General features: G+C 50.9%; 1 protein-coding gene across 1 annotated transcript in view; it reads left to right on the top strand.

The window, feature by feature from the left end:
* The first annotated feature begins 4,645 nt into the window (after positions 1 to 4,645).
* Positions 4,646 to 24,619, top strand: part of B4GALT5 (beta-1,4-galactosyltransferase 5) — a 38,572-nt gene continuing 18,598 nt past the window's right edge. The window contains exon 1 of the mRNA XM_064168034.1: positions 4,646 to 4,803. Within this exon, the coding sequence (XP_064024104.1) occupies positions 4,677 to 4,803 (127 nt within the window). The 5' untranslated portion in view covers positions 4,646 to 4,676. The remainder of the gene's footprint in view (positions 4,804 to 24,619) is intronic.

Raw genomic sequence — 24,619 nt, 5'->3', positions numbered from 1 at the left:
GATTTTATCTCTTGTGTGCTGAAGTTTCCTTCGTTGGGAAATTTTGGAAAGTACAGCCTGATGTATTCCCTCGACAGGAGGTTTAGAGCTCAAGGATGTTTTATGAGTGTTTGCGCAAGTCCATTTGGACTGGGAGAGATCATCATCCCTCAGAGGTGGGCTGACGCAAACAGAGGCAATGAAATCAACCAAATCTCTGCAGAGTGCCATGACAAGCTTAATGTTTTAGCTTATTTTTCTGATGACAGCAACCTTTCAAGTGTACATGGAGCTCTGCAAATCACTTCTGTTGATATTGCCTGCTTTTGGGAGCTATGACACATCTGTTGACTGTGGTAGAATGAGCCATCTCTATGGGTAGGCACGCGTACAGGTGCTATTAAGATCAGAGCCCTAACAGCCTTGTTAGAATGTGTAGTGGGTGGCATAATCTGAGAACTGGTCTACAGCAATCCTGCTTTCAGGGAGCACCTTGCAGCATTTGGTGTAGTTTTTCCACCTTAATAAACAAATATCTGCCTTTGGTTTCCTTTCTGTTACTGCCGACACATTGACGAGAGATAAAACAGCCGTGCCTGTGGGTGGTCAAAAATGCCAGGGCCACTTAGGTGTGCTCTCATTGCCAAATTAAGTACACACCCTGTTGTGTCTTTCTGAAAACCTGCTGCATCAATAGTTACGCCTATGATGTGGCACAGAGTGATCTGTGGAGTGAGTTTTTGTTGCATATGCTGTCTCTGTGGGTGTGCATGTAGAAAATATTGAAATTCCTGCTATGCATGCATCCTCTGCCCTGCTCCTGCTCCTGCTCCAAGCTGGTGATGACACTGTGTTGGCTTTAAATGGAGCTGGAGCAAGCAAAGAGACTTTTAGTAAGGAAGAGAAGAGCACATTGCTTTTGCAAATCTGAGAGCTGGTCAGCATCCAGTCCACTCCAAGTGTCTGTCTCTCTCTGAGCAACATGGCTCAGGGTCCCATTTTGCTCACAATCTGTCTGTCAGCAGAAACTCCAGGGGAGATGCAAAGCAAACAGCACTGCTGAGCAGCTGGAGAGCTGACAAGGTGTGATACTGGCTGTCCTCACCTTTACAAATGGAGGTATTTTCCTAATCACAGGATCAAGTCTGTTCTCGGAAGTGTCTACCATTGGGTCTGAAGGTGCCATAAGCTCCAAAGACCATGAAGCACTAGTGAGTGCTGTCATGTCCTTGCACAAGTCTGTTCTTCACTGAAGTGGCAGAACAATGATTATCCTCCCAGATTAGAGAGTCCATGTTGAGTCACTGCGTAAAGTGATGATAAGAAATGTTCAGTCAGAGTCCAGCAGCTCTTTAATGACCATTTCAAATCCCAAAACTGAGGACTATGTTCCCCACAGCATCCCTTTTACCTGTCTGCCTGCACTAGTGCCAGCTCCTGTGTAAGGCTCTTCTGCCAACCCCTCTGGGGAGCACTCCTCAACCCTGTGTGTTCCCTGATGGCCTCTGGAGCATGTTGCACTACCTGTCAGAGATCTGAGACCCTGGGCAGCTGGGTTTGCTGACTGCAGGGTGTGAGGCAGTTTCTAATCACCCTCTCCCACAGCTCCAGCACTCTGATGGCTGGGTGCAGGATCTGGTCTGCCAGACATTTGCCCAGCCTGACTGTGCCAGTGTTCATCAGGAGCAAGTAATGACAGTTGCCAGGTTGGTCTCCCACTCACAGCACTTGAGCAACTGGGTTGTCGCCACTGTCAATATGCAGTGCCAACCTCTCCAGACAGCAAGTGCTGCAATAGTATCCATGCCCTCCCTCTGAGCACTGTGCTCACACTGGGGCACCCCTAAGCCATCAAAACAGAACTCTCCCTCCAGTGATGCAGAATGCCTTTTATGCAGAGACATGCTCTAAGGGTGCAGCTACATCCTCTTGTGAGTGTAGGTACACCGGCAGGACCTGTCCCTCCATTCCTGCTCATGGCCATGCACCAACAGACCTTCAGGCTGCTGGCAAAGCTGCTCACACAAGCACTGCTGGTACACTAAACTCTGCAGAAAGTAGGACTTTCCATATCTTCCCCAGACTGGGAGGGCTGGAGTAACTGGTGGAGGCCGGAGCACAACAGGTGAGGAAGGTAGTGGGGCAGAGCCAGCACTCCCTTGGCATGAGCCACCCACATGCTCTCTATAAGAGCCCAGCTTGGAAGTGGTCCCACCCCAAAGTCCTAACCTGATCCTATGGAATCATCCAAGACTTTTGAAACCACTCTTCCTGATTTTTTCCCCATTAGAGGAAGAATGGTGTTGGCTGGTGTCTCTAATCTCTTATTTGGGTTGTAGCATAGAGTCAGAACAGGGAGAAGAGAGGAAGAGAGGAAGCAAAACAGAAGGGTGAAAGTGAAGTGGGTTGACTGGGACTGAGCTGTGCCCTGGGAGAGAGAGAGGGAAGGTGAGTCACAACCAGGGCATAGGGACAGGCATGTTCCAGCATGGCTCCAGGGCTTTCCTGACTTCACTCCTCTGTGACAGTTGCCATTGGCATGGCCCAGGCCTGGGAGTGAGTTTCTGGGTGGCTCCTCCAGCAATGTCATTGCTAATTAAATATGTTCAAAAGGTTAGATTACTGGTTGCGACAATGTCTCTCACCTTTGACCATGTCTGTGCCAACCAAATCATAAACCAAGCAAGAGGTATTCTTGGGTTTCCTGGCCCAAGGCATCCTTTCAGGAGTTGGATAGAAGTTATTTTGCCAGCAGCAAATCCAGAGACACCAGTTGGCCGTGCAGTTCTGCTGGAATAATGTGGGCTCCCAGAAGTTAAAAGGGCTCAAGATTTAATTTATTTCAGTGAAGGTGGTGGTGCAGTGGCAATCCTGGAAAACAAGAACTAGTACCAGCTTCCTTGTTCCTGAGGCTGATGCAGCTCATGCAGTCTCTCCAGGGAAATCCCTGCTTTCCTCCTCAGCCTCCCGGCTCTTGAGGATCCCCTGTTCTTAAGACCTTTCTATGTCTTGGCACATTAAGAAATTGAATGCTTTACCTTTTAAATAGAGATTTCCATTTTTCTGATGCTCTCTGCTCTTTTTTACTTTATCTTCATTTATATTGCCTTCCTACTCTGGTAATAATATGTATTCAACAAGACTATGTTTGTTACAAATTTGTTGAATGTGGGAGCTGCTTCCTTTATTTGCCCATGCTGCATCCAGGATGAAAAGAGAGCTAATCCTTCCTGGGATTACTGTGATACACAGCTGTACCTGGAGAACTCCTTATCCCATTGTCTGGCCTCAGGCTGATGTGGGACTGATGCTGGGCACCCCCAGCCAGGCTGGGTCAGAAGTTTGAATCATGAGCAGTGCTTCTTCCCTGCCAGGGAGAGGCTCGCCCCTGGGATGCAGAGGCAGTCAAAGTCACAGTGGGCACTTTCTGGCAGATGGTCTGTCCCCACCTTCCACCCATTGTCCCCAGGCATGCCACTGCCTTCACTGCCCACTGCAGGTGGAGGCAGCTGGCCTCTGCCCTACAGCTGGCTCAAAGCCCAACTTCCCGCCCTGGTCCTAAGGCCTGGACTTGGTTTGCTCAGCTCTATCTGTTGGTGAAACAAGGAATGACCTCTCCTTTTGGGCTCCCCTGAACAAAGTCTGAGTTGCACAGATTGCAGAATCATAAATGAGGCAAAAAAACCACAGCTTTGTGGGCTGGTATCTACGGGCTTCTCTGCAGCTACTTCTTCTGCTCAGCTGATAGGGATGGATTTTCTTCTCTCCCATTTTTTTGGTTTTCAGGCATCTCCATTTCTCCTTCCAACTCCTCCTACACACAACAGCGGGACTGCCCACAAACATGTGCAAAAATACTTAATTACTCTTTGAGTGACTGGGCTGCTGAGTGCTGCCAGTGCTGATTATTGTGCCGACCATGCTGACTTCGCCCCCTCTTCACTTCCACCCATCTGTGCCCATCACCTCCTCCCAGGCTGTGCCTCTTCCCATGCAATGTTTGGGGGCACCCAGCACTTGTCCAAACAGAACCCTGCTGTCTGGTGGGTTGGGAGCTGGGGTGGGTTCAGCCCTTTCTTTCCTTGTGCTGGCTGTCCCAGGTGACCCGCAAGGTTCATTAGCAGGTGTCCAAGGGCCTTTGCCTAGTGTCCCAAGGCCATCAGTAGTACCCCAGATCCGTGGCTGGATGCCCTTATATCTGTGCGGAGTGCACTAGGACCACGGTCGGGTATCCTGAGGCCACTGCCAGGTGTGCCGGGGCCATCAGTGGTGTCCAAATCCATGACTAGCTGCCCCTGGGTCACTGCCCAGTGTCCCACGGATGCCAGTGGTGCCGCAGGTCAATGGTTGGGTGCCCTAATGTCATTGCTGGGCGTCCCAGAAGCACGGCCGAGTGTCCCGAGGTTACTGCCCGGTGTGCTGGGACCATCAGCGGCGCCCAGGTCAATGACAGGGCGCACCAGGAGCACCGCAGCGGCGCCGGGAGCTGGTCGGTCGCTACTGAGAGACCCCAGCAGCCTCAGCCGCGGCGGCACTTTGCAGCCGGTCCCCGCGACGCCCCGCCCCGCGCCTCCCGCCCCGCCCCGCCCATTCATGCGGCGGCACTGGGCGCGGGCGGCGGCTCGGAGCGGCCCCGGCGCGGCGCCTTCCGCCGGGCCTCGGCGCATGTGAGCGGTGGCAGCGGCGGCGGATCGGCCATGCGGTGGCCCCGCGGCCCCCGCGGCGCCTGGCGGCTGCTGCCCCGGCGCTCGCTGCTGGCCGCGCTTTTCCTCTTCTCGCTTTCCTCCTCCTTTCTCTACTTCGTCTATGTGGCGCCGGGCATCGGTAAGCGGCGGGCCGAGGCCCGGGGCGCGGGGCGGGGGCACGCCGTTTATACACTAGAAACGCTGAGTAATCTGCTCCCGGCCGCATCGGGGGACCGCGGCATCCCCGGCGGGCGCTAACCGGAGAGGGGCGGCCCGGGCCCTTCTCCCCTGGGCTGGGGCTTCGCCGTGCGCCGGGTCTTGAGTCTCGGCAGCTCGTCCTCGCCTCCCGCCGGCGCCGGGGAGAACCCGCAGCCGGGGAAGAGAGGTTTCTCCCGCGGGGTATGTGAGGGTGCCCGGGACCCGCTTGTGTTGCTCGGGGTGGGCACACGCGGTCCTCATTGCGTGGAGGGTCCGCGGGAGGTGGCGGCCGTTCTGCCCGCGATGCTGCCCTGGGCTGCTGGGGCCCGAGCGGTGCCGGAGCCGAGCAGAGGGCAGCGATCCCGCCACCGGAGAGTTTGTTTTGAAGCCGTGGAGTGTTGTCCAAGTGCTTGTGGTCTAAACTCGCTCTCCAGCGAAAATCCTGCTCCTTTGGTCAGGTGATGAGATGAGGAGTGCGTGCTTTAGGAGAGCGGACACGTTCCCATCTCCGAGGTGTGCTTCGCAGGGGGCTGGAGGAGCCGCGTACCCAAGTGGCTGGCACCTAGTGCCGGTGCCAGTGGGGCTGTGCGCCCACCTCCTGTGAGATGCAGGCAGACTCGTGCCTCGGAAAGCAGCTGTTGTCTTCACAGGGTGTATCTCATTTCTGCAAGGAGCAGAAATGGTGCCAAAAATGTTCTGTTCGGAGAACCAGCCTTAGCCTTTCCATAAGCCTTGGCTCAGTCTGGCCTTCGGCTGAACTTTGGCGACTATTTATTGCTATAAAAAAGAACGTTTTCAAAGAAATCTTGTGAATGAGAGTTTCTCCTTGAAATGTCATTGGTATTGCTCATGTCATTCCTGGTCTTGACATCCCAAGGAGACCTGTGTGTGCTTTTCAAGGTGACTTCTCTGGGTTTTTATTTACAGATGATGTCCCATGGCTGTCACTGTTCTTTGGGAGTCTTTTCCACGGCTGCCTAGGGGTTGTTTGGTGTGTGAAGCCCTGCAGTCCTGGGCACAGCTTGAGTGAGGCTGCACATCCTGGGCCTCCTGGGCCAGAGTCCTGGTGTTTCAGGGCCTTGCTAGCCTGATGGGCAGGCCACTATGCTCCTGGCCATGCTGCTATCTCGCATCTTTTGGAGGCCAGTTTCATACTAGTGCCAACGGGTGGCATAGCCACTGCCTGCTCCCTCCATAAACACAGTGTGACTTGTTGCATTTGTGTGCTGCCATGGGGCTGGTAATCGTCTGATGCATCCTGTAGCCCTTTGCAGGGCAGGCGTGAGGGATGTCTTCCCCAAGAGCTGTGGCATGGCTGTGGAGAGGCTTTCTCAGGGCAATGCACAGTATAGAAAGAAAACTCCTAAGGATGGTCTTGTTCCTTTTTTGGAGCTGTCAAATTCATTTTGTGCTGCTTTTCTATGATCACCAGTCTAGAGGTGCTGGAAATGCTTTGCCCAGAGGCCTTTTCCTACATGGACCTCTGCTAACACAGTTGCGTCCTACCCAAAGTTCTTGCTATCTGCTCTGCTGGAAGAAGAGGCAGAGAGGTGAAGGTGGTCTCTGTCCCCACCCACCCACAGATGTCAGTGATGTTCTGAGTCATCTCCCTATCAGGTGACAGAAGATCTGCTTCCCCTTCTCTTTTTTTTTTTCCCTTTTTTTAAACACCCTTTTCCAGCCAAAAATGTTGTGTCATGAGAACCCAGCCCAGCATTCCCAGGGCAGTTGGTCTCATCCAGCTTGGAGGGAGTGTGTTTGCAGACCAGAGTGGTAAGGAGAAGTTTGGATGAGGAGAGAGGAGATGAGCAGAGCTGGGGATTTACAAATAAATCATGTGCCATGTGCTGGAGAGGTGCTGTCAGCAGGGTGTTCCTGGGGCCTTTGGCCTGCCTGCCACCACTTTGTATGGTGGGGTTGGGCTGGGCTGATTTTCTTCAGCTGTTAAAAGGGCCTGAAGAAGCCTCTGCCCTAAAACTGTCCCTTGCAGGATGTGTTGGGGAAGTGGCTAAAGGAGGACTTGTATTTCATCAGCTAAACCATAGGCAGAAGAGTGATTTAATCCATTCCTTGATTACACCCTAATGGATGCACATTCAAAGAAAAGAGATCCAAAGCAGTAAGCAAGCTTGAACTAGCAGGAGCCTGGGCTTGGAGGGGTTTTCATCTACTTAGTACTGCAGGTAAGGAGCTCCTACAGCAAACCTCTGCTTGTGGGGGTCAGCGGCCAGTGGTGCAAGGGCTGGAGCCAGCCCGCCTTGCCTGGGCAGTGTCAGCTCCTCTGGGTTGGAAACAGCCCCACTGTGGGATGGCAGTGAGGATCCGAGCATCTCCATGGCAGAGTGTGCTGTCACTATGATGGAGAATAGAGCTGGGCTGAGCTTGTCCTCAAGACCCTCTTTTGGAGGTGGGAGATGAGATGGTGGAGGGAGAATTTTTGTTGGCATTGACAAGGCTTGCTGTATTTGAGCAGTTGTGTGCCAGCATTAGAAGAAAACTGGGACAGTTGCACTTCTGGGTGCTGTCTCAGCACATTGGTGCGGAGCTGGCACGCTTGCTGGCTAGGAAACTGCTCCTGGTGCCCTTTGGAGGCAGGAAAGGAGAGCCCAGCCCAGGCTCTGGGTTGGCTGCCCCAGTGCTGGCTGGTTGCATAGCTGGCTATTGTGTTGGCTCTTTGCAGCCTAGGTCATGCCAGCTTGCCCTTGGTCTGCTGGAGACGGAAATGCAGGAAGAAATTCATGTTTACTGTCAGCAAATCGCCACACTTGGTACCCACTGAGAGCCTTTGGGGCTTATGTTTGCTTTGTGCCCTGGCTTATGTGATGCCTGAGGTAGCTCCTCACTTCTGTCCTTCACCAAGGTTTCCTCCAACGAAACTGAGATTTTCTTCTGGCCCCGAGTTTGTGCAGATGGAACCAATGTAAAGAGGCAGCGCCACCTCCTTCCCGACGCTCGCATCCAGTACCCGTGTGTCCTCCTGACACACTGCTCAAACAGTTTATACCCCTGGGCTCCCAAAGCCACCTTGGAAAGTAAATTGCCAGAGACTCGGCTGATGGCACAAATACAGCAAGCTCCTCTTGTATTTGCTGTTGTTCCCAAGCGACTGCTGGCTTTTGTCCCCGCGGTGGCTGGGGTGATGATGTGGCTCTGTCTCATGTAGCCATTGTGTGCTGGATGAGGCAGCCGATTGTTCTGCTTGGCGGTGAGCTGGGGCCGGGGCACGGCGGGGCTGGTGGAGAGGCAGCGGCTGGAAGCTTCAGGAGATGCCCTCGTATCTGCACGGGTGTCCGCTGCCTGTCAGGGAAGCCCTGCGAGGCAGCAGGTACAGGGGCGATGCTTGCACAGGTGGGGAGGTTGCTTTTGCTCGTTGCCTTTCTTGGAGGTCTTGCGAGCAGCAGCAGGGTAGAGGGCTGTGGGGCAGGCTGTGCTTTCATTACATGCAATTGCACTGACCTGGTCTTTAAGCAGAATTTGGCATGGGGTGAACTGTTTTGTCCTGCTCTGGAATCCTTTTCACAAAGCTCATTCCTGGCATTGAGGCTTTTGTCATCCCAGGAAAACTGCCTTGTGAGCCCCTCACTTCTCCAGAGGGGCTACGCAGGAAAGGGCTTGCCAGAGTTATCCTGTCAATGCCTAGGTCCTGGTATTGGTGCAAGAGCTAAGCTATAGTCTCTGAAAACGTCTTGTCTTTCTGGTTTTGTGCTCTGTTAACAGGCCCTGGGAAATCAAGGGAATTCCTCCCCTCAGCTGAAAACAGTAATGCTTTCACAAGCTGCTTGCACTGCAAGTTGCTGTTTCATCTTGATAACTCTTGCTGCAACAGTAGAAATTTCTTAGACCTTGGACTTGGTCCTTGTGGAGAGGGTGGCTGCTGCGTGGCTGGGAGGAGAGAGGCCAAGCATACTCTTGGCTTTTCCCTTGTTGTCTCTCCAGATGTTGGAGCCTTGTTATTTCTTTGTATTTTTCAAAACCTTAGCCTTGCACAGGAGCCTTACTTGGTTGGATCTAGGTGTAGGAAAATAATGCAGAGAATTTAAATTATTGGGTAAGAGATTGTTACCTTTGTGAGAGATGTAATTCACCCTGGCTTTACTTCCTCAAACTTAGCAGGAATTTCTCCTGACCAGTTGTACAGGACATGAAGTAGCAGTGTTAGCCCTGAATTAGATTTATGGCACAAGAACTTGATTTTGATCAGGCAGGAGTGCTTTGAAATGCTGTTTCCTTCATGCTGTGTGGATGGCAGAGGAGGCAGGCAATGCCATACCTGTCAGAATACTGGAGCCCAGCTTATCTGAGTAGATGGTGGGCTGTGTGGCCTTGGCTTGGACAGGCAGAGCTTGGGTGCAGGTTACCTTTTGGGTTTGCTGCCAGCTTGCTGGGCACAACCTGAGCAGGCACAGTGAAGGTGCAGCTTGGAATAACAGAATAATACTTGTGCTGTTGTGGTTCTGGCTTTCATCTTCTATGTCTTCCCTCTGCAGCGTAAGGGAGTGTGGTATTTTACTATGAAACACTGGCACTGCTGCCCTCCTTCACCCTCTTCTCCTTGAAAGATCTGCCAAGTAGCATTTCACAACCTAAGGAGGGAAAAGCCCAATTCCTCAGTGTATCCCTTTGAGGTTTTTGCAGTTAATGGAACTGACAGTGACTAGGGGTAGTTAGAAATCTTCAAGTGAATGCTTTTTCATACAAGAATGTGAGCTCAGGATCTCCTGTGCCATGTGTGGAAGGAGATTGGTGGTGGTTGTGAGGAATAGCTCTTGTGGTAGCACCACTTCCCTCCAACACTGAGTCTCTCAAGGGCACATGCAGACAGGAGAGGGGCTGAAGCTGTGCCTGCAAGAGCTGCTCCTGTGCATCCAAGATGCTGGTGGTGCCAGGGCCTTGTTTGGAGACCACCTTTTGATCAAGACTAACAAATTACAAGGTTGCTTTGAGGGCAGGTGTATTACTAGGTTTTCTTCACCTGTAAGCATCCATGTTGTCTGTCAGGCACATCTGGTTTGGGTTATTTTGCTGGTGGCTTGATGAGTGGTGCAGCTGCAGAGAGAATATATGAAGAGTTCACATTTCATCTGTCTGTGAAAGGCCTGGCTTGTGGAAGCTGAGCAGGTCACAAAAGCTTTGATGTACCAGTTCATTCCTGCAAATTAAATGCTTCAAAACCTCAGTGGTCTGCAGTGGAACAAACCTCAAAGTATTGATGCTGAGAGTCCAGACCTCCAGAACACCTGATCTTCATGGGCTTGGGAGGCCAGGGCTTCAGCAGGTGCTTGGTCACTTCAGGTGGCTGCTCTTTCTGGTGGAGAGAAGGGCTTTGACATTGCTGCTTTGTTTCTTGGGCTGATCATCTGCCCCTTTTCCAGGTGGACTCATTAATTGCATTAACTCGGGCAGCATCTGCTCTGCAGGGTATGATGAACACCCTGGGGGAATGGAGATGAGCGGTGTGGGGAGCTGTATGTTTACACTTGTTCCTATTTGAATGCTGTTACTGTCGGTGGATTTTAATATGGAGGCAGTGCACACAGTACTTAATTTTCCTGGGATTTCTGGGGAACCTCACACAGGTGACACTGGTGGTGCTGGCTGATGTGTTGTTGGCTGGATAATGCTCTGCAGAGCCCTCTGCTCTCCCTGTGCCAGCATCAAGGGATGCATAGTCTGGAAGAGAAACTAATGGGGAGTTCTGTAGAGCCAGAAAATCTTTCCCTGAACAGCTCTATTTTTAAAGCATCGTTGTTACAATAGAATTTGTGCTTAGTTTTACAAAATCTTCCATGGGTTATTTTAGTAAAGCTTATTTTCATACTGGTTTTTTACTTCTCCTCCTCCTTTGCATTTGGAGTCTTGTGCTGATAGTGGTTTGTCTGACAGCGTTTTGAATGCTGGAGCATTAGGATGATTGGTGTGTACTTGGTTGGCTTTTTTGGCACCCACTCTAAGTACTGTGGGTATTAGTTCTGTCCTGAGAGATGGAGCAGAAAATGTCTGGTGGACTGTGCTGTTGAAGTGCAAAAAAAAACCCCAACCCCCAAGAAATCCAAATCAGACATTTCTGAGAGATGTCTGTGAGTGTGGGTATTTTTGAGAGCTGAAACGGAGCACATTAAAAAGGCCAGGGCTTTTAGCCTTGCTCCAGAGCTGCTATTATTTTGAAAGGAAAGGTGGACTGACAAGCTGAGGGGTGATGTCAGTGCCTGGCAGGAAAACCGCTCTTGGCCATCTTCATCTGCTGCTTGGAAGGGTCCCAGGGGTGACAGAGGGACAGCAAGTGTGACCTCCATCGTAGTGGGAAGCATCCTTGTGGATGCAGCAATGGTGTGGAGTGCGATGGGCAGGGTGATGGTGCCCTTTTCCCATTACAAAAATAATTTTCTGAGACTTACTCATCTTGTTCAAACAAAGTGGAGGAGTAATGCCTGGGAGACAGGCAGATTTGGAGGGGTCTCTTGTGCTCTCTGGGCACTGTAGCCATTTAGTATAAAGCCACAAGCTTTAGTGCATCTTGATATTTTTTTTTTCTAAGGCATATAAATATTACTTCAGGGAGCAGGAAGCTCAGTTTGAGCTCTTGTGTCACTCCTGGTTACATGGGGCGGGTGAGGAGGGGTTGGTGCTTGCTCAGCCTGTGGCTGAATGTGTGTGGCCACATTGTGTGTGTCTTACTGAAGTGCTTTTTTTTTTTTTTAATAGATTTTTGGGTTTGAGGTATAAAGCAAATAGGCTCCTCCCTTTACAAGCCTGTTGTTTTGTGTAGCATCCTCGGGGTGACATCAACCCCTCCAAAGCTCTCATCCCAGGGCCCTTCTGAAGATGCTGTGGGGATGTTGGTCAGTGCCCTTTGCAGCAGAGAGAACCCTGGCCAAGGCATCCCTCTATGGGTCCCTGGCTCTTGCTGCAGGGGTATGGTTGCCTCCAGGGGATGTGGGTTCAAATAGGAGACCGTGGTTTGTTTTTTCACTGGGTTGTGCCTCAGTTTCCCTGCTCTGTGAGAGCTCGCTGTGTTACAAAGTTGTTGTTCTCCTGCCCTGATAAGCAGGTAGCTGTCTGTATGATGCTTGCCTGGGCTGTGTGTGCCCAGCCTGTGCCGGCAAAGCTGTTCCCTCCCTGTGCCCTTCTGACTTGAAATGTAAAGGTTGGGAATTATTTCTCTGTGGAGGATGGCACTGCACATGTGATGGGAGAAGACAAATACAGGCAAAGCCCCACCTTGCACAGCTGTGAGTTGGACTACAGCATAAGCAGCCTTCAGCCAGTGCTTGCATATCTAGGGAGTTTTATGTCAAAACAATTGATTTGGTTTACTTGAATGCTGTTGCCATACAAACAATCAAAGGAACCTCTTGAATCCTGGCACTGCGTTAGCCACCTCCTTTGCTTTGGAAAGGCTGGGACCAAGCTGTGCTGAAACTTTAAATATGCTGACTTGCTGCCAAATGTTCCTGCATCGGGATCAGAGGGTTACCCTCTAATGAGGAGGACAAGCTGACAAAGGTCTGTGTGGTGCTTGCAACAGGGGAGCACACACTCGTCATTCCTGGTGTCTCCCTTCAGCAGCAGGTTGGGAGAGGCTGCCTCTTGAGCAAGGCTTTTGGATGCAAAGTGATGAAGGTGGAGGCATGAATGCTCACCTTTATAAAAGTGCCTCTAAAAACTAAGTGTATGAAGCATGCTGAATAAAGAGAGGAGAGCAAACACTGCAGTGCACCAGGTAGTTTAGTGCTAGCTGATTTTGTTCATTTTCCTCACCTAGTTGGCAGGAAAAGAAAAGCCTTTCAGTGCAGTTCCTGCCTTTTGTGCCCTCTGCCTGCGTCAGTGCTGGCAGGAGGCTGCAGGCTGTGGCACCTTGTGCAATGGCCGCTCTTGCTAACACACCCAGCCGGGTGGCTGGGGGCTGTGTGCCATGGGAATCAAGATGGGGAAGCTGCTGGGAACTGGGAAGCAATGCAGACCAGCCAGTAGATAAAGCAGCTGAGATGTCTGTGTTCCACGGCAGGAAAGGCCAGAACTGTCATAGCTTGAAACTAATGTGGGCCATGTTTAAGGCAGGCAGTGTTTTCTGCACTGGGGCTGCAACAACCTGCATCCAGGGAGAAAATGGTAGAGGTTTAAGATCCTGTGGCAAAAGTGGGGTTCCTTGGAGTGGGAGTCCCTGTAGAAGGGTACGTGGTGGCACCTGTCCACAGCAGCTGTGCAAGTGCAGCCAGCTCGCACAGCAGTGTGAAATGCTTCCACACAAGCAGCTCACTCTTATTCTGCAGTCATATTTTTTTCCCCCTCGGTGTTTTTCCAACTCATGTCTTGCTGCCAGAGCCCATATTAATAATGCATGACTTTTTTTTTTAATGGTGCTTCCTTCCCGGCATCCCTTTCAGCTGCTGAGTCAGAGAAGATTGTTATAGCAGCAGCCTCTCAAGTGGTGAAATGCCCCTGCAATGCTCAACTGCTGTCATTTATCATCCTGGCTCCTCTGCGGGCAGCCCTTTCCCTTGGCCAGCGCTGGCTGAGGATACCAATGCCAAAAGCCTGATTCCTGCTACACCAGCTGGTGACTGGCAGGATCTGCTCCACTGAGCCATCCACGCTAGTATCTGATGAAAGCAGATACCACCTTTGCTGGGTTTTGGCTTTGAAATCCTGTGAGGGTTTTTTTTTCCTGAGGCTGCTTTCTTTTGGGATTCTGCCCAAGGCTTCCCCCCCCGCCACTAATTCTTGAATCAATTCTTTTCCTCCTTCCCTGCACTCCTCCCAAGATCCGTGCTTGGGCTTTTTAAGGTAATTGATATGATAGAAGCCACATAATGTGTTAACGTGGTTAAATTAACTTCATATCCTTCCAGTGGCTGTTGAAACGTGCCTGGCTGCTGTGGGAAGCCTTGAAGCTGCTTAATGCAGCATGGAGCAGGGATTTACAGGGCTCCTGCCTTTGGGTTGAGATCAAGCCCTGGAGAGTCACCTCCCTACTGAGCCAAGTCTGAAACCTGGAGGGAAATGAGGCATAGTACTTTTCAGGGAATTTGTCTTCTAGTGACACAAATAATAAATATGGCAGAATCTTAGGAGCAGATTTCTCTTGTCCCACATCTAAGTGTGACTTTTTTGTTTGGGTAGAAGTAGCTGCAGGAAGAATCACTGGTGGGGAGTGGGGTCTCAGAGCCTCAGGCTGGGAAAAGGCATCCTTGGGCCTGGAAAACGGCGTCCTCATATTCTTCTGCCACAGTGTGCTTTGAAAGACTCCTGTAAATCTCTGGTTCTCAGAGCCGAGCAGGAGAGGAGCAGGGCTCAACTGGAGAAGTAGGGTTTCTTTTTTGCCAGATTTCTCAAACTGCTTTGTTCCCAGGCACTGCTGTTGGGGATGGCACACAGAATGTGCTGGCATCTGTGCTGGGAAATGCAGAGGGTGGAGAGAGGCAGCCTGAGACCTGGGAGGGAAGTGATGTTGCCCTTCCTTGTCACAGCTGGTGAGAGCTGTCCAGATGGTGATGCTGCCCTTGGGAGTGGGTTGTGCATGGGGGACTGACCCTGGCTGCCCACCTCCATCTTGTCCAAAGTCCAGCAGCAGGAATAGCTGTCTTTGGCATGGTGTGCTCCCCTCTCAGCACAGGCCTTTCTGCTAGGGCTCTAGAAACACTGCGCTACTGATTCGTTCCCCCTGAGGAAGGGGAAGCATGGCCAGTATGGTGTGAAATACCCTCAAGGTTGCAGTGCATCCTCCTTCCACCCTGCAGCCTGGCTCCATTACTCAGGGCAGTCAGGTCTCTTGCTGTGGATCATTTTAGGGCATTGCAGGCTCTCAGGTACCAACTGCCTTGGCCACAGGTCAAGCCTAGAGGCACCCTCTCTGCGCCCTCTGGGCAAGCTTTCCATGAGTGGCTTTAGCCTGTCACAGGAGGAAGCTTTGCAGAAGGAACTCTTGAACTTCTGTGCCTTGAATCCATACAGGCTTGCTGGAGCAGTGGTGGCAAGTGATCATCTTGCTGCAGTCACCAGCTGCCCCAGTGCTTCTGGCTGCTGGGGTTGGGCACTCAAGGGGCACCTTCACACTGCAGGCACCCTGCTTGCCTGACAGCAAAACGCAACACCACCCACAACTAGCAAGACGAGCGACTTGCTTCTCGGCTAACAAGATTTAGGTGGATTATGCTCTGTATTTAATCAAGGGCTAAGCTCATTGCCTTATTTGAAATGGATCAAAGCCCTTGAAAATGCCAGCCTGGAGACCAGCTATGGAGCGAGAATATTACTCAGCTTATGTCTGATGAGGCTTGCTTTCGAAGAAGCTTGGTAGTTCAGCAGGCATGCATTTGGACCTGAGCAGTGACCAAAGGCAAAACCAGATGGGAAAAGCCTGAAGCTGTGAGGAGGTCTGGGCATGCAAATCTTGTTCAACATTTAGCACCCCAGAGGATTTGGGGGCAAGGAGGCTTCCTTCCCTAGTTTTGTTTGCAATGTTTTCATGCTGGCAGGTAGGGAAGACGTTCTGGCCTTTGACAGTGAGGTTTCCACTTTACAGAAAAGCAGTCTTGGCTTCTGTGTGAGCTTGGTTGGCTCTGCAGCAGGGACCACATTCTCCAGTGCTTTTGCAGGGAGCCTGCAGGCCCTCTCAGTGGCCATCAGCAACGTTAGAACTCCCTCTTTCCTCTTCCCCACAATGGTGTTGCTCTAGGAGCCGGTGGAATTTGGCTGTGACAGTAAAGGAACCCATGCTGGTTGCAGAAGAATAAAGCAGATGATGCTCCTTGCTGCTCTTCTTGCCTAGAGGAGGTAGCTCCTTGCTCTGGCGCTTGCTGTGGGTAGGAGCCCAAGTCTTGCAGCAAGAACAGCTATCCTGTTTCACAGGGTAGCAGGTTGTCAGCTGTCAGCTTGACTTGGCAGCAGCAGGCACTGCTCTGCCTGCAGCTTGTCCTGGTGTGGGGCAAGGAGGGGTCTGACACTCTGCCTGTGCCCTGACCTGACCTCAGAAGTGATGCATGAGGTGAGAGGGGACTGGTGGTAGACGTGCAGCAGACCTGCTGTGTGCCAAGGCGGGTGGAAGGAAGCGTTGCTATAAGCAGATACTGAGGCAAGTTCAAATGACTTTCCAGTTAAGAGCTGAGAGTGCATGAGCAACTCAGCCCAGTGCCCACCTGGGAATGTGCTTGCCAGGGTCTGCCTGCAGTGAGAGGGCAAGTGTGTCTGAAGTACACAGCTGTCTCCTTCCTGCAAGCCTAAGGGCATTTTGCTATGAGAGGTGCTTGTGGGTGCCCTGTCCCCATGGCTGCAGTCAGCATGGTGTGAGCATGCCCTGTGCGACCTCGCTGCTGTGTGACAAGCTGTCCCAAGTGAGCTGGACAAGCTGTTGAAAATACCCCAGCTATGCAAACCACCTTTTCTCTTCCTCAAAAAGTGAAGTTATTCCAGTAACTGCCTTCCATCTCACCACCATTTGACATAAAGAGGGCAGCTGCAGCTTGCAGCTCCCCTGCTTGTGAACGTGACTGTCGGCACTGCCTGCAGAACAGAAAATGCTCTGACCAAATGGCTTGTCTGGAAGAGATTGTTGGAGGACTGATAATGATGACTTCTGCTTTGAGGTGAACCAACCTGTGCAGTTCTCAGGCCACAGTGTTACTGCTCCTTCCTCTGCTTAAAGCAGTGGTGGTGAAGCTTTGCAAACATCTCTGCCCTCAGATTCTCAGACCTGCTGGTGGTTTTACCTCCCTGTGTGCTGCTGCAGACAGAGCCTTGGAGTAAATGCAGCAAAATAAATTCAACCATGTCCCACCTGTGCCACAGGCATGAGTCTTCCTGGCTGCCCTGTCTCTTTTGGCTGTGGCATGAGCCCTTGTGTGGTGCTGGCCCAGCTTCTTTTGTGACAGCTGCATGCAAAGTGTCCCCATGTTTAATTTTTTGCTTATCAAACCAGCAAATGAGGCTTTGCCTTGGTTGTCCTCCAGCCTACACTCATCATGTGCCCTCCTGGCCTGACTTGCATTTGTAATTACAGACATGGATTGGTCAAGAATCCTTTTGTGTTCCAGAGGCCTCAGCAGACTTGCTAGCTTGCAATCATCCCCTCACTGCTGGCTTTCTGGTGTCTTGGGTTGTATCAAAAGGTCTTACGGTCCCTAGGCTGCAGTAGTGGATGTCTGCTGGTACTTGGCCCTGCTGAACAGCTCCAGGGTTACCTGTGTGCATTGGGTTGGGAAGATCCAGAGGGCAAGAGCAGATAATGAGAGCTGTGCTGGGGTAGGGGGGCTATCCCACTCAAGGTGCTCGAGTTTAACCCTGCTTGCACCTCATGAAAAAAGGAAAACTGCCAGTCAACACAGCCATTGTCTGCTTTGCTGCTGCACTGCAGAAAGCTGAGAACCAAGCAGGCTCTGACAAGTGCTGACACCATCTCTTTCCTCCTCCCCGTGCTGCTTCCCCCCCTCCATTTGCCTCCCCCTTTGTGTGTGGAGCACTGAATCTCCATCTGGCTTGGGAGTGGATCAGAAATCCTCCCAATTGCAGGGTGCTGCTGAAGAGCAATGTGGTGTTTATAGGACTCTGTTTGGAGAGCCCTGCCAAGGGCTCAACCACACAGAGGGTGAAGAAGCAGAGGAGGGTGGTGGTTAGCTGTAATACTCAGGAGAAGGAAACACAACCTGGATAAATTGGGTAACTTGAGTGGATAAATCAGTGTCATCTAAAATCTTGTTATGTAGTGTGGAGGGAAGGACTGCTGCCTTGGCCAGGAGGAAGAGGGTGGGCTTTTGCATTGCTATGAGTTGATGCCCTGCTCAGTGGGTTGGAGGGGCTGTTGTGGGCAGGGTCTGTGGGATGCTTGATTGACTTCTTCCCGGCTGCCCTGGCCTGGAGGAGTCCTGCCCTTGCCACCTACTTAGCTTCCAAACCTGGGGCTGTCTGCAATAGCCAGCCTTGCCTGTTTGAAGTGAGAGGAAGCTTTCAGAGTGAGAGGAGATTATTAAGCCCCTGCTGAATGTGCATTTGCTTCTAGCTGTCCTGCATGGAGCTTTTGTAGTACCTGCCAAGGCAATGCCATGCTGCTCAAAGCCTGGCTTCTCTGGTGCATCTTCATGAGACTCACATTGAGACACATGGTGGTTTACTGTTTGTTTTTTTCAGGATGCAGAGGAGATGTGCCATCCTTGAGACCTGAAAGCACATTTGATACACTTGTGAAATTAGCTTTCCACTAGTGACACAAGGAATGGAGGCTAGGGAGAACTTAAATGGGAGCTAGATGTGAGAAGGGCCAGAAATCAATAGCTAATACCTCTGAGCTTTGTGTACAGTCTTGGGGAGTTGCTTGGGGAAGAGCAGGGAAGCTCATGCGAGGATCTCCACATCTTTGGGTGAGCACAAAGACTTCTCTCTGTGTCTGAAAGCCCAGGGCAATGCCACAAGGACTGGCACTGCCTTGGTGCAGGAGGTGGCCAATGTTTGCTTGTAGCAGTTATATTTCTGAGCCTTCCCACCTCCTGCCCGTTTACAGGCTGAGCATCCCTGTGGTCTGTGGTGTCTCACTCTGCCTCTCCCTGGGGTTTGATTGTGCAGGAGGGTGCCAGTATGCTCCCAGCTGCCCCAGAGATACTCCCTGACTCTGATTCTCACTCTGCCTTGCTTGTGCCTGCTGAGGTCCTATTTGCGGGGTGTGGTAGGGACTGGAACAGGCTTTGGGTTCTGTACCTGTGCTAGCCCACACAGATGGGTTACTGGAGATGCTGTGTCTAAACCCTGCTTCTGATCCCAAACCAAAGGATGTGCCCTCCTGTTAGAAATAATTCTCCTCTTTGTTTGCCAAGTGCAATTGCTCTATCCCAAGAGATTTGTGCTATGGGCAAGCTGGGCATGGCAGAGGTCTTGCATGGCATCTGCACAGGACTGTGGTGGGCTGCTTGACCTGGGCAGTGCTGGCCTCTCCTTCCCAGCACACTTATCTTTTCCAAGGTAGCCCAATGTCTGCCTCTTGTTTGCAGAGCTTGACTGCTGGGTGCAGGCAAACTGGAATTGATTGGTTTATTTTTTTTGCCCCTGTTGCTCCTATCAGTGATCAAGGGGTCCAATCTCTCAGTCAACATACAGCTCCTTAAGAAACTTCATCTGCTGCTCTGTGTGAGGAGCTTCAAGGTGTTTCTGTGGAGGAGTGGAATGAAGGGGCTTCCTGATGTGCCTCTATGTGTGCTTGTCCATCTCCAAGGCCTGTGAGGTGAGTGACATGGCATAATTTCAGCTGGGATGTCTCCAAGCAGTTGCAGAACCACTACAAAAATGGGGGCTGGTGACTTTGGGCAGGAGAAGGCGGTGATGGCTGCCTGCTGCCTATGGTGCTGCTGGCAGGCTCTGGGCAGCCAGGCTCAGCACCCAGCACTCCATCCCCACAGCCTGCTCATGGACAGGCTGTTCTGCTGAGCTTCCATCGGGTTTTGCCCTTGTTTGTATGAACTTGACAAAACCTGGTGAGGTGGGAGTCTGGAGGCTGCTCAGGATCACAGGATATCAGGGGTTGGAAGGGACCCAAGGAGATCATCGAGTCCAACCCCCCTGCCAGAGCAGGACAATACTATCTAACAGATCACAGAGGAACACATCCAGACAGGCCTTGAAAGTCTCCTGACCTCTCTGGGAAGCCTGTTTCAGTGCTCTGTGGCCCTTACAGTAAAGAAGTTCCTCCTTGTGTTGAGGCGGAACCTCTTTTGCTGCATCTTACTGGCTGCAGGCTTCATGTTCCCCCTGGTAATGTCCTCACTGCCACTTGCTGGATCCTGACTTCTGGTTATAGCATGGGGCTGTGGATGCTGTTATCCCTTGCTGAGCTCACTCACTCAACAGCCTTGTTTCCGCTTATCTGGGATTAATGTGTAACCTACTGGTGGTGTGTCAGAGAGGTACACCTCTGCCAGTGTGCTGCTTGTGGTGAAGGGCAGTGTGAGTCTGGTTTCTGATGCCAGGGCACTTTATGTCTCCTTCCTGTGATAAGGTTTAGAGTTTTCTTTCAGCTGGTGCCAGGATGGCAATGCTGTGAGTCAGTGTTTGCCATAGTTGGGTAGGAGAGACAAGTCAACAGAGGGAGGAGAGGAAGGTGATTCTGGGGGTGCATGGCACTTCCCTGTCCTGCTGGAAGGCTCTGGTGTGTGCCAGGCCACAAGGTCTGGTACCAAAGTGCATGGCAGAGGTCTGTGGTGAAGGATGATGGAGAGAAAGGCTGCTCCCTTGTCCTTTATTCCGGACATCCCAAACAAGCATTGCTTTTCTGCTGACACACAGGAAGGTGTCCCACAGGCTGTGATGTGATGTGTAGTTTCCTGGTTAAATGTTAAATAAGTTCATAGAGGGATGAATTAATTTCCAGTGAAGTCATTCCCTACTCTGATAATGGAATTGGTAAACTTAGACAACTGTATTACCACTTGCTTGTCAGGCGGAGGAAAACCATATTTCAAGTGTTAGGTATTCTAAAGCCACATAGCTCACAACAAAGCTAATTCATGTCTGAAGACATCAGAATTCTTGCAAAACTCCATAGGTAATGGTCTGTATGTTGGAGCTTCAAAGCTGCATCCAGGGTTTTTTTTGTTGTTCTAGAAAAACACAGCAACTGCACTGACTCTTTTCAGCTCAGTCTTTAATTATTGCAGAGAAAAACAGCTGTAATCTTGCTGCAGAGGCCAAGCTGCTGTGGCACTGTATGGTGGAAGTACCCTTGGCAGGGAGCTCCAAGCTGCTGCCTTTTGAAATCGTGGACAACAATAACCCCATGTGATTGAAGAATTTCAGCTTTTGGAGGGTATTTTAGGAGCTGAAAGGCCTGAAGAGAGCTCTCCAGCAGAGGGGCCAAGCCGTTGGGTAGTGTGGAGGTGGGGCTGTGGCAGTGCTCCTGAAACAGCTGGTTTCCCAGGACCTGGAAATCTATGGAAAAGAAACCACACAAAGGGGACAGTCTTGGGGTGTTGCTGCAGAGGGATCTCTCTTCAGATGCAGTCAACATGGTGCAAATCAGGCATGCTGCAAAGCAACCTTGATCATTTCAGGACTGAAGGACAGGGTTTTCAGTAGCAGGTCCTGCCTGCAGTAGTGCAGTGCATGCTCTGGGGTGCTTCTTAGCCCCACTGAGGAGTTGAAACACCCAGTGTCTGGCCGGCTGAGAGCCTACAGCTTCTGATGGTGGACGTTGCCCTGCTGATAGGAGTAGTCATTGTGGTGCTTGGGTATTAACAGGGCAAACCCTGCTGTGTGAGCTGGGAGTTGCAGTATGCCACCTGCCCTATGGGGGTGATTCATGGATGTCCCCAGCAGCATGTCCTGCGCTGCTGAGGTCAGAGACATGAAGCAGACAGCAGCTCAGTGTGGCCAGGCCCAAAACAGGGCAGAAATCTCTGCCTTAGTTTTCACCATTCTGAGTCAAGAAGTGGCATGTGTGTGTCCTGGGCAAGCTAGGCAGGCAGCAGGGCCTTCCTGTGGTAAGTTGTTTTTTAGGTTGTGGTGGTTTGGTTTGGGTTTTGGTTTTGTTTTCTGAGGCAAAGATGGTGTAAATAGGAGCTGGACCATGCTTTAGCCATAAATGGCTGTGGAAGATGTGCCACAGGTCGTGCTGAATTGAGTGGAGGATAAATGCCATCCTGCATGCTGTCACCAGAAATCCTGTGACCACATTTAAGCATGACAACTGGAAGAGCATATTGTTCCATGTGTGTTAGCTGGGATGGTCCAGCCTGGTGTAAGAGGCAAACCACTGACCAGAAACAACATCTCAGGCCCCCCCTTTGGAACAGCTCAGTTGCAGCAAACATGAGGCTGTACATGTGATCACCCTTTTTGTTCATCCATGCTGAACTTGTAAAACATGCTTGAAAAATCAGGTCTTTGGGTTTTTGTTTGTGGCTTGTTTTTTTTTGGGAGGAATATCCTAAACAAGAGCCCTGTTGCATTTTCCTTCATCAAAGCTGGGCTGTTAAAGCTTCAGACCGTGCAGCTTGTGCTGTGTGAACTAAGGCAGTAAATTCATAACTCATTTTCATAAGTCATTTTAATCTTGACTATTTTATACTCCCCAGTGGGTATAGTTAATCTCCTAATTTGGAAGACTAACAAACCAGTGATTTCAAAATCTGCTTAGATGGTGCACATTGTATACAGAAGTTTTAAATCCAAATCCAGCCTGTCTTCTATTCTCTGCTGTGGTCTGGCTGTATTCTAGATTGCTTCAACTGGTGTAAGGCTGCTCTGATAAAAAAATTGCTGTTGAATGCATTTCTTTGGGCAGTACCACCCCATGTCCACTTTTTTCCTGCACATCCTGAGCTAGTTGTTTGATGAGTAGGATGCCCAGGTTTGTGCAGAGGGCTGTCTGTAGCAGAGGATTTCCTTTGTTTCCTGCAGCCCTGCCAATTCCCATGACCCAGGAGATGTGGGGTTGTCCTGAGGAGCCCACATCCTTCCTTGCCCTCATCTTTCTCTGTCCTCTTGCTTCAGGGGCAGCACTGGGGAGTATCTGCCTGCTCCTCCTTTACTTGCTTGCCCACCTGTTCACTTAATTCTTACTTTCATGCTTTTTTCTAAAACCAAAACTCTCCCTCTGTTTCCTCTTCTCACTGCTACATGAACATCAGGCTCAGGCATCAGGATTCCTGTCACATCGAAATGGTGTCCAGGATGCAGGAATTTCTACTGCTTGTCTCCTAATGAGCCCAAGGAGCAAACACTGAGCTGTAAATGTTTGCCGTTGGTGGCCAGCAGCAGCCTGTCAGTGCTGCCAGCCAGAGAGGTTAGCAACCATTTCACTTTGCCTACTGAAGAGCCTTTTATTATGCATTTAACTGTGCGATGCCCACAAGTGCCCAGCCAGTGCTGTGCTTTTATGCTCTGCATGCAGAGAAATCTGCTGGCAGCTGATGCTGTTTTTCTCCTTGGAAGCATTTGTGCTGACCCTGGCAAAGGGAGCAAGATGGGGAGGGCAGTCTGGCTGGAAATGGGGAGAGCTGCCCATTGCTGCTAAGGAGGGATGGAAAATAAACAGGAGATGCAGTCATGTGCAATTGCATCTCCTGAACAGCAATTAAAGTAGGAGAGTCTGAATCTTGCTAGGAAGGGTAATATTTAACTTGGGCAAATGCTTGTTATGCTCTATGCTCCAGCCTGCACATGTCGCTACACCCTTCCTCGCAAGGAGGAATTGCAGCAGAGCCCAGGAGTTGAGCTGCTCTAGGGATTTGCAAAGCTCTGTCTGATCTTCCAGCCATCCTTGGCATTACTGCCCTAATGCATGGCAAAACTCTAGACCCTGCTTTCCCCACCCTCAGCATCCCCTTCATGGAGCTGGGTACTGTGTGTGTTGGCCCCGGGCTGCTTGCTGTCCTGGAGGGAGTGACTGCACCTAGGTGAATTGAAGTTTAATCACACACCAGCCCTAGCTGCTGCTAGGCTGCAGGGCTCCTTCCATGGGTGCTTTGATGCTGCAAACGCTCCCTTGGCCTTATGAGTTTTCCCATGTGTGCAAAGCATGTTGCACTTGCTGGTTATCCCTAAAATCTGTTGCAGTGTCCTTCAGCGTTGCACAAACAGCTCAGCTCAGTCAACGGTGGGACTGCAACTGAAAGTTGCCATCTTAAAAATGTGTACATTAAAAATTTAGGGACTATCAGAATAATCTGAATCTCTTTCCCCCCTGGGTCACTTTTTCTCTAAGAGTTCAGATGCAAACTCCCCATAGTCAGGTTCTGTGGAGCATCACTTTTAGTCTCCTACCTTCCCTTCTTGCTTCATGCACATGCAGGCAGTGAACTTGCCAAGTTTGGGAATGGGTGGTTTGTAATTACCAGCTCAGTGCTGCTGTTACTGCACTGCTAATTCTTAGACCACTTAATGTATCAAATTATTCTTTCCTGTGCTATTTATAGGTGAAAGGCTAAGTAATAGTGATGGTATTAATATTAAAATCTCTAAAACTAGTAGGGACCTCTTATTTAATTGTTCTCACACCCTGTACATCTGGGGAATATGGTGCCACTGAAAGGCTAATGGACACAGTTCTCATGGTATATTGGTGGTGGGATGCTGCTAAATGCCCTGGTTAGCAGGTTTATGAGTTAAGACTATGGTAGCTGTCTGTCTGTTCCTTGGAGGCTTAGTCTGCTCTGAGCTTGATTAAACCCCTTTGTATTGCTAATGCTAATAGAGGCAAATGGATGCTGGGGAGGGCATAACAAAAGGCTTAAGGTAGACGTGACTTTGCTGGTTTTGCTGTCTGTGGGCCCCATGGGAGGTGTTTGCAGCAGTCAGGATCTCCCAGCCCTGGCAAGGTGCTGGCTGTGACCTGAGCACCCATCCCTGCTGCCTGCAGGACCTTCACCCCTTCCAGAGTCTCTGTTGCACCTACCACATTAAGGTTATCTGCAAGCTCTGCTAAACACTTCATAACTGCTCCAGTGCATGGCAAAGTGACTTGTTGAGCAGCAGTTCCCCTGGCTAGCTGTTGGTTTATGGCTGTGGTAGTTGCAGTGTGTACTCCTGGAGCAGGGGCTTGTGGTAGCTGCCCTTGGCAGGACGGGGCCCAGCTGCTCCAGGGCCCCAGGTGCTGGAAGGAGAAGGCTGCATGTTCCAGCGAGCCTACGATGAACTCACAAACAGCCTCTCTGTGCTTCAGCAGTGCTGATGGACTAATGAACCAAGAAAAGTGCTGAATGTGACAGAAAGCCCTAAATCTCAAAACAGAGGAAGAACTGCTCTTTCCTCAGGAAAGCCTGACCATCAAGCTGGACACTGAT

The sequence above is a fragment of the Pogoniulus pusillus genome, chromosome 29, assembly GCF_015220805.1.
Source record: "Pogoniulus pusillus isolate bPogPus1 chromosome 29, bPogPus1.pri, whole genome shotgun sequence".
In the NCBI taxonomy this organism is placed as follows: Eukaryota; Metazoa; Chordata; class Aves; order Piciformes; family Lybiidae; genus Pogoniulus; species Pogoniulus pusillus.
The sequence above is the reverse complement of the archived record's forward strand: the minus strand, read 5'-3'. Positions and strand labels throughout refer to the sequence as shown.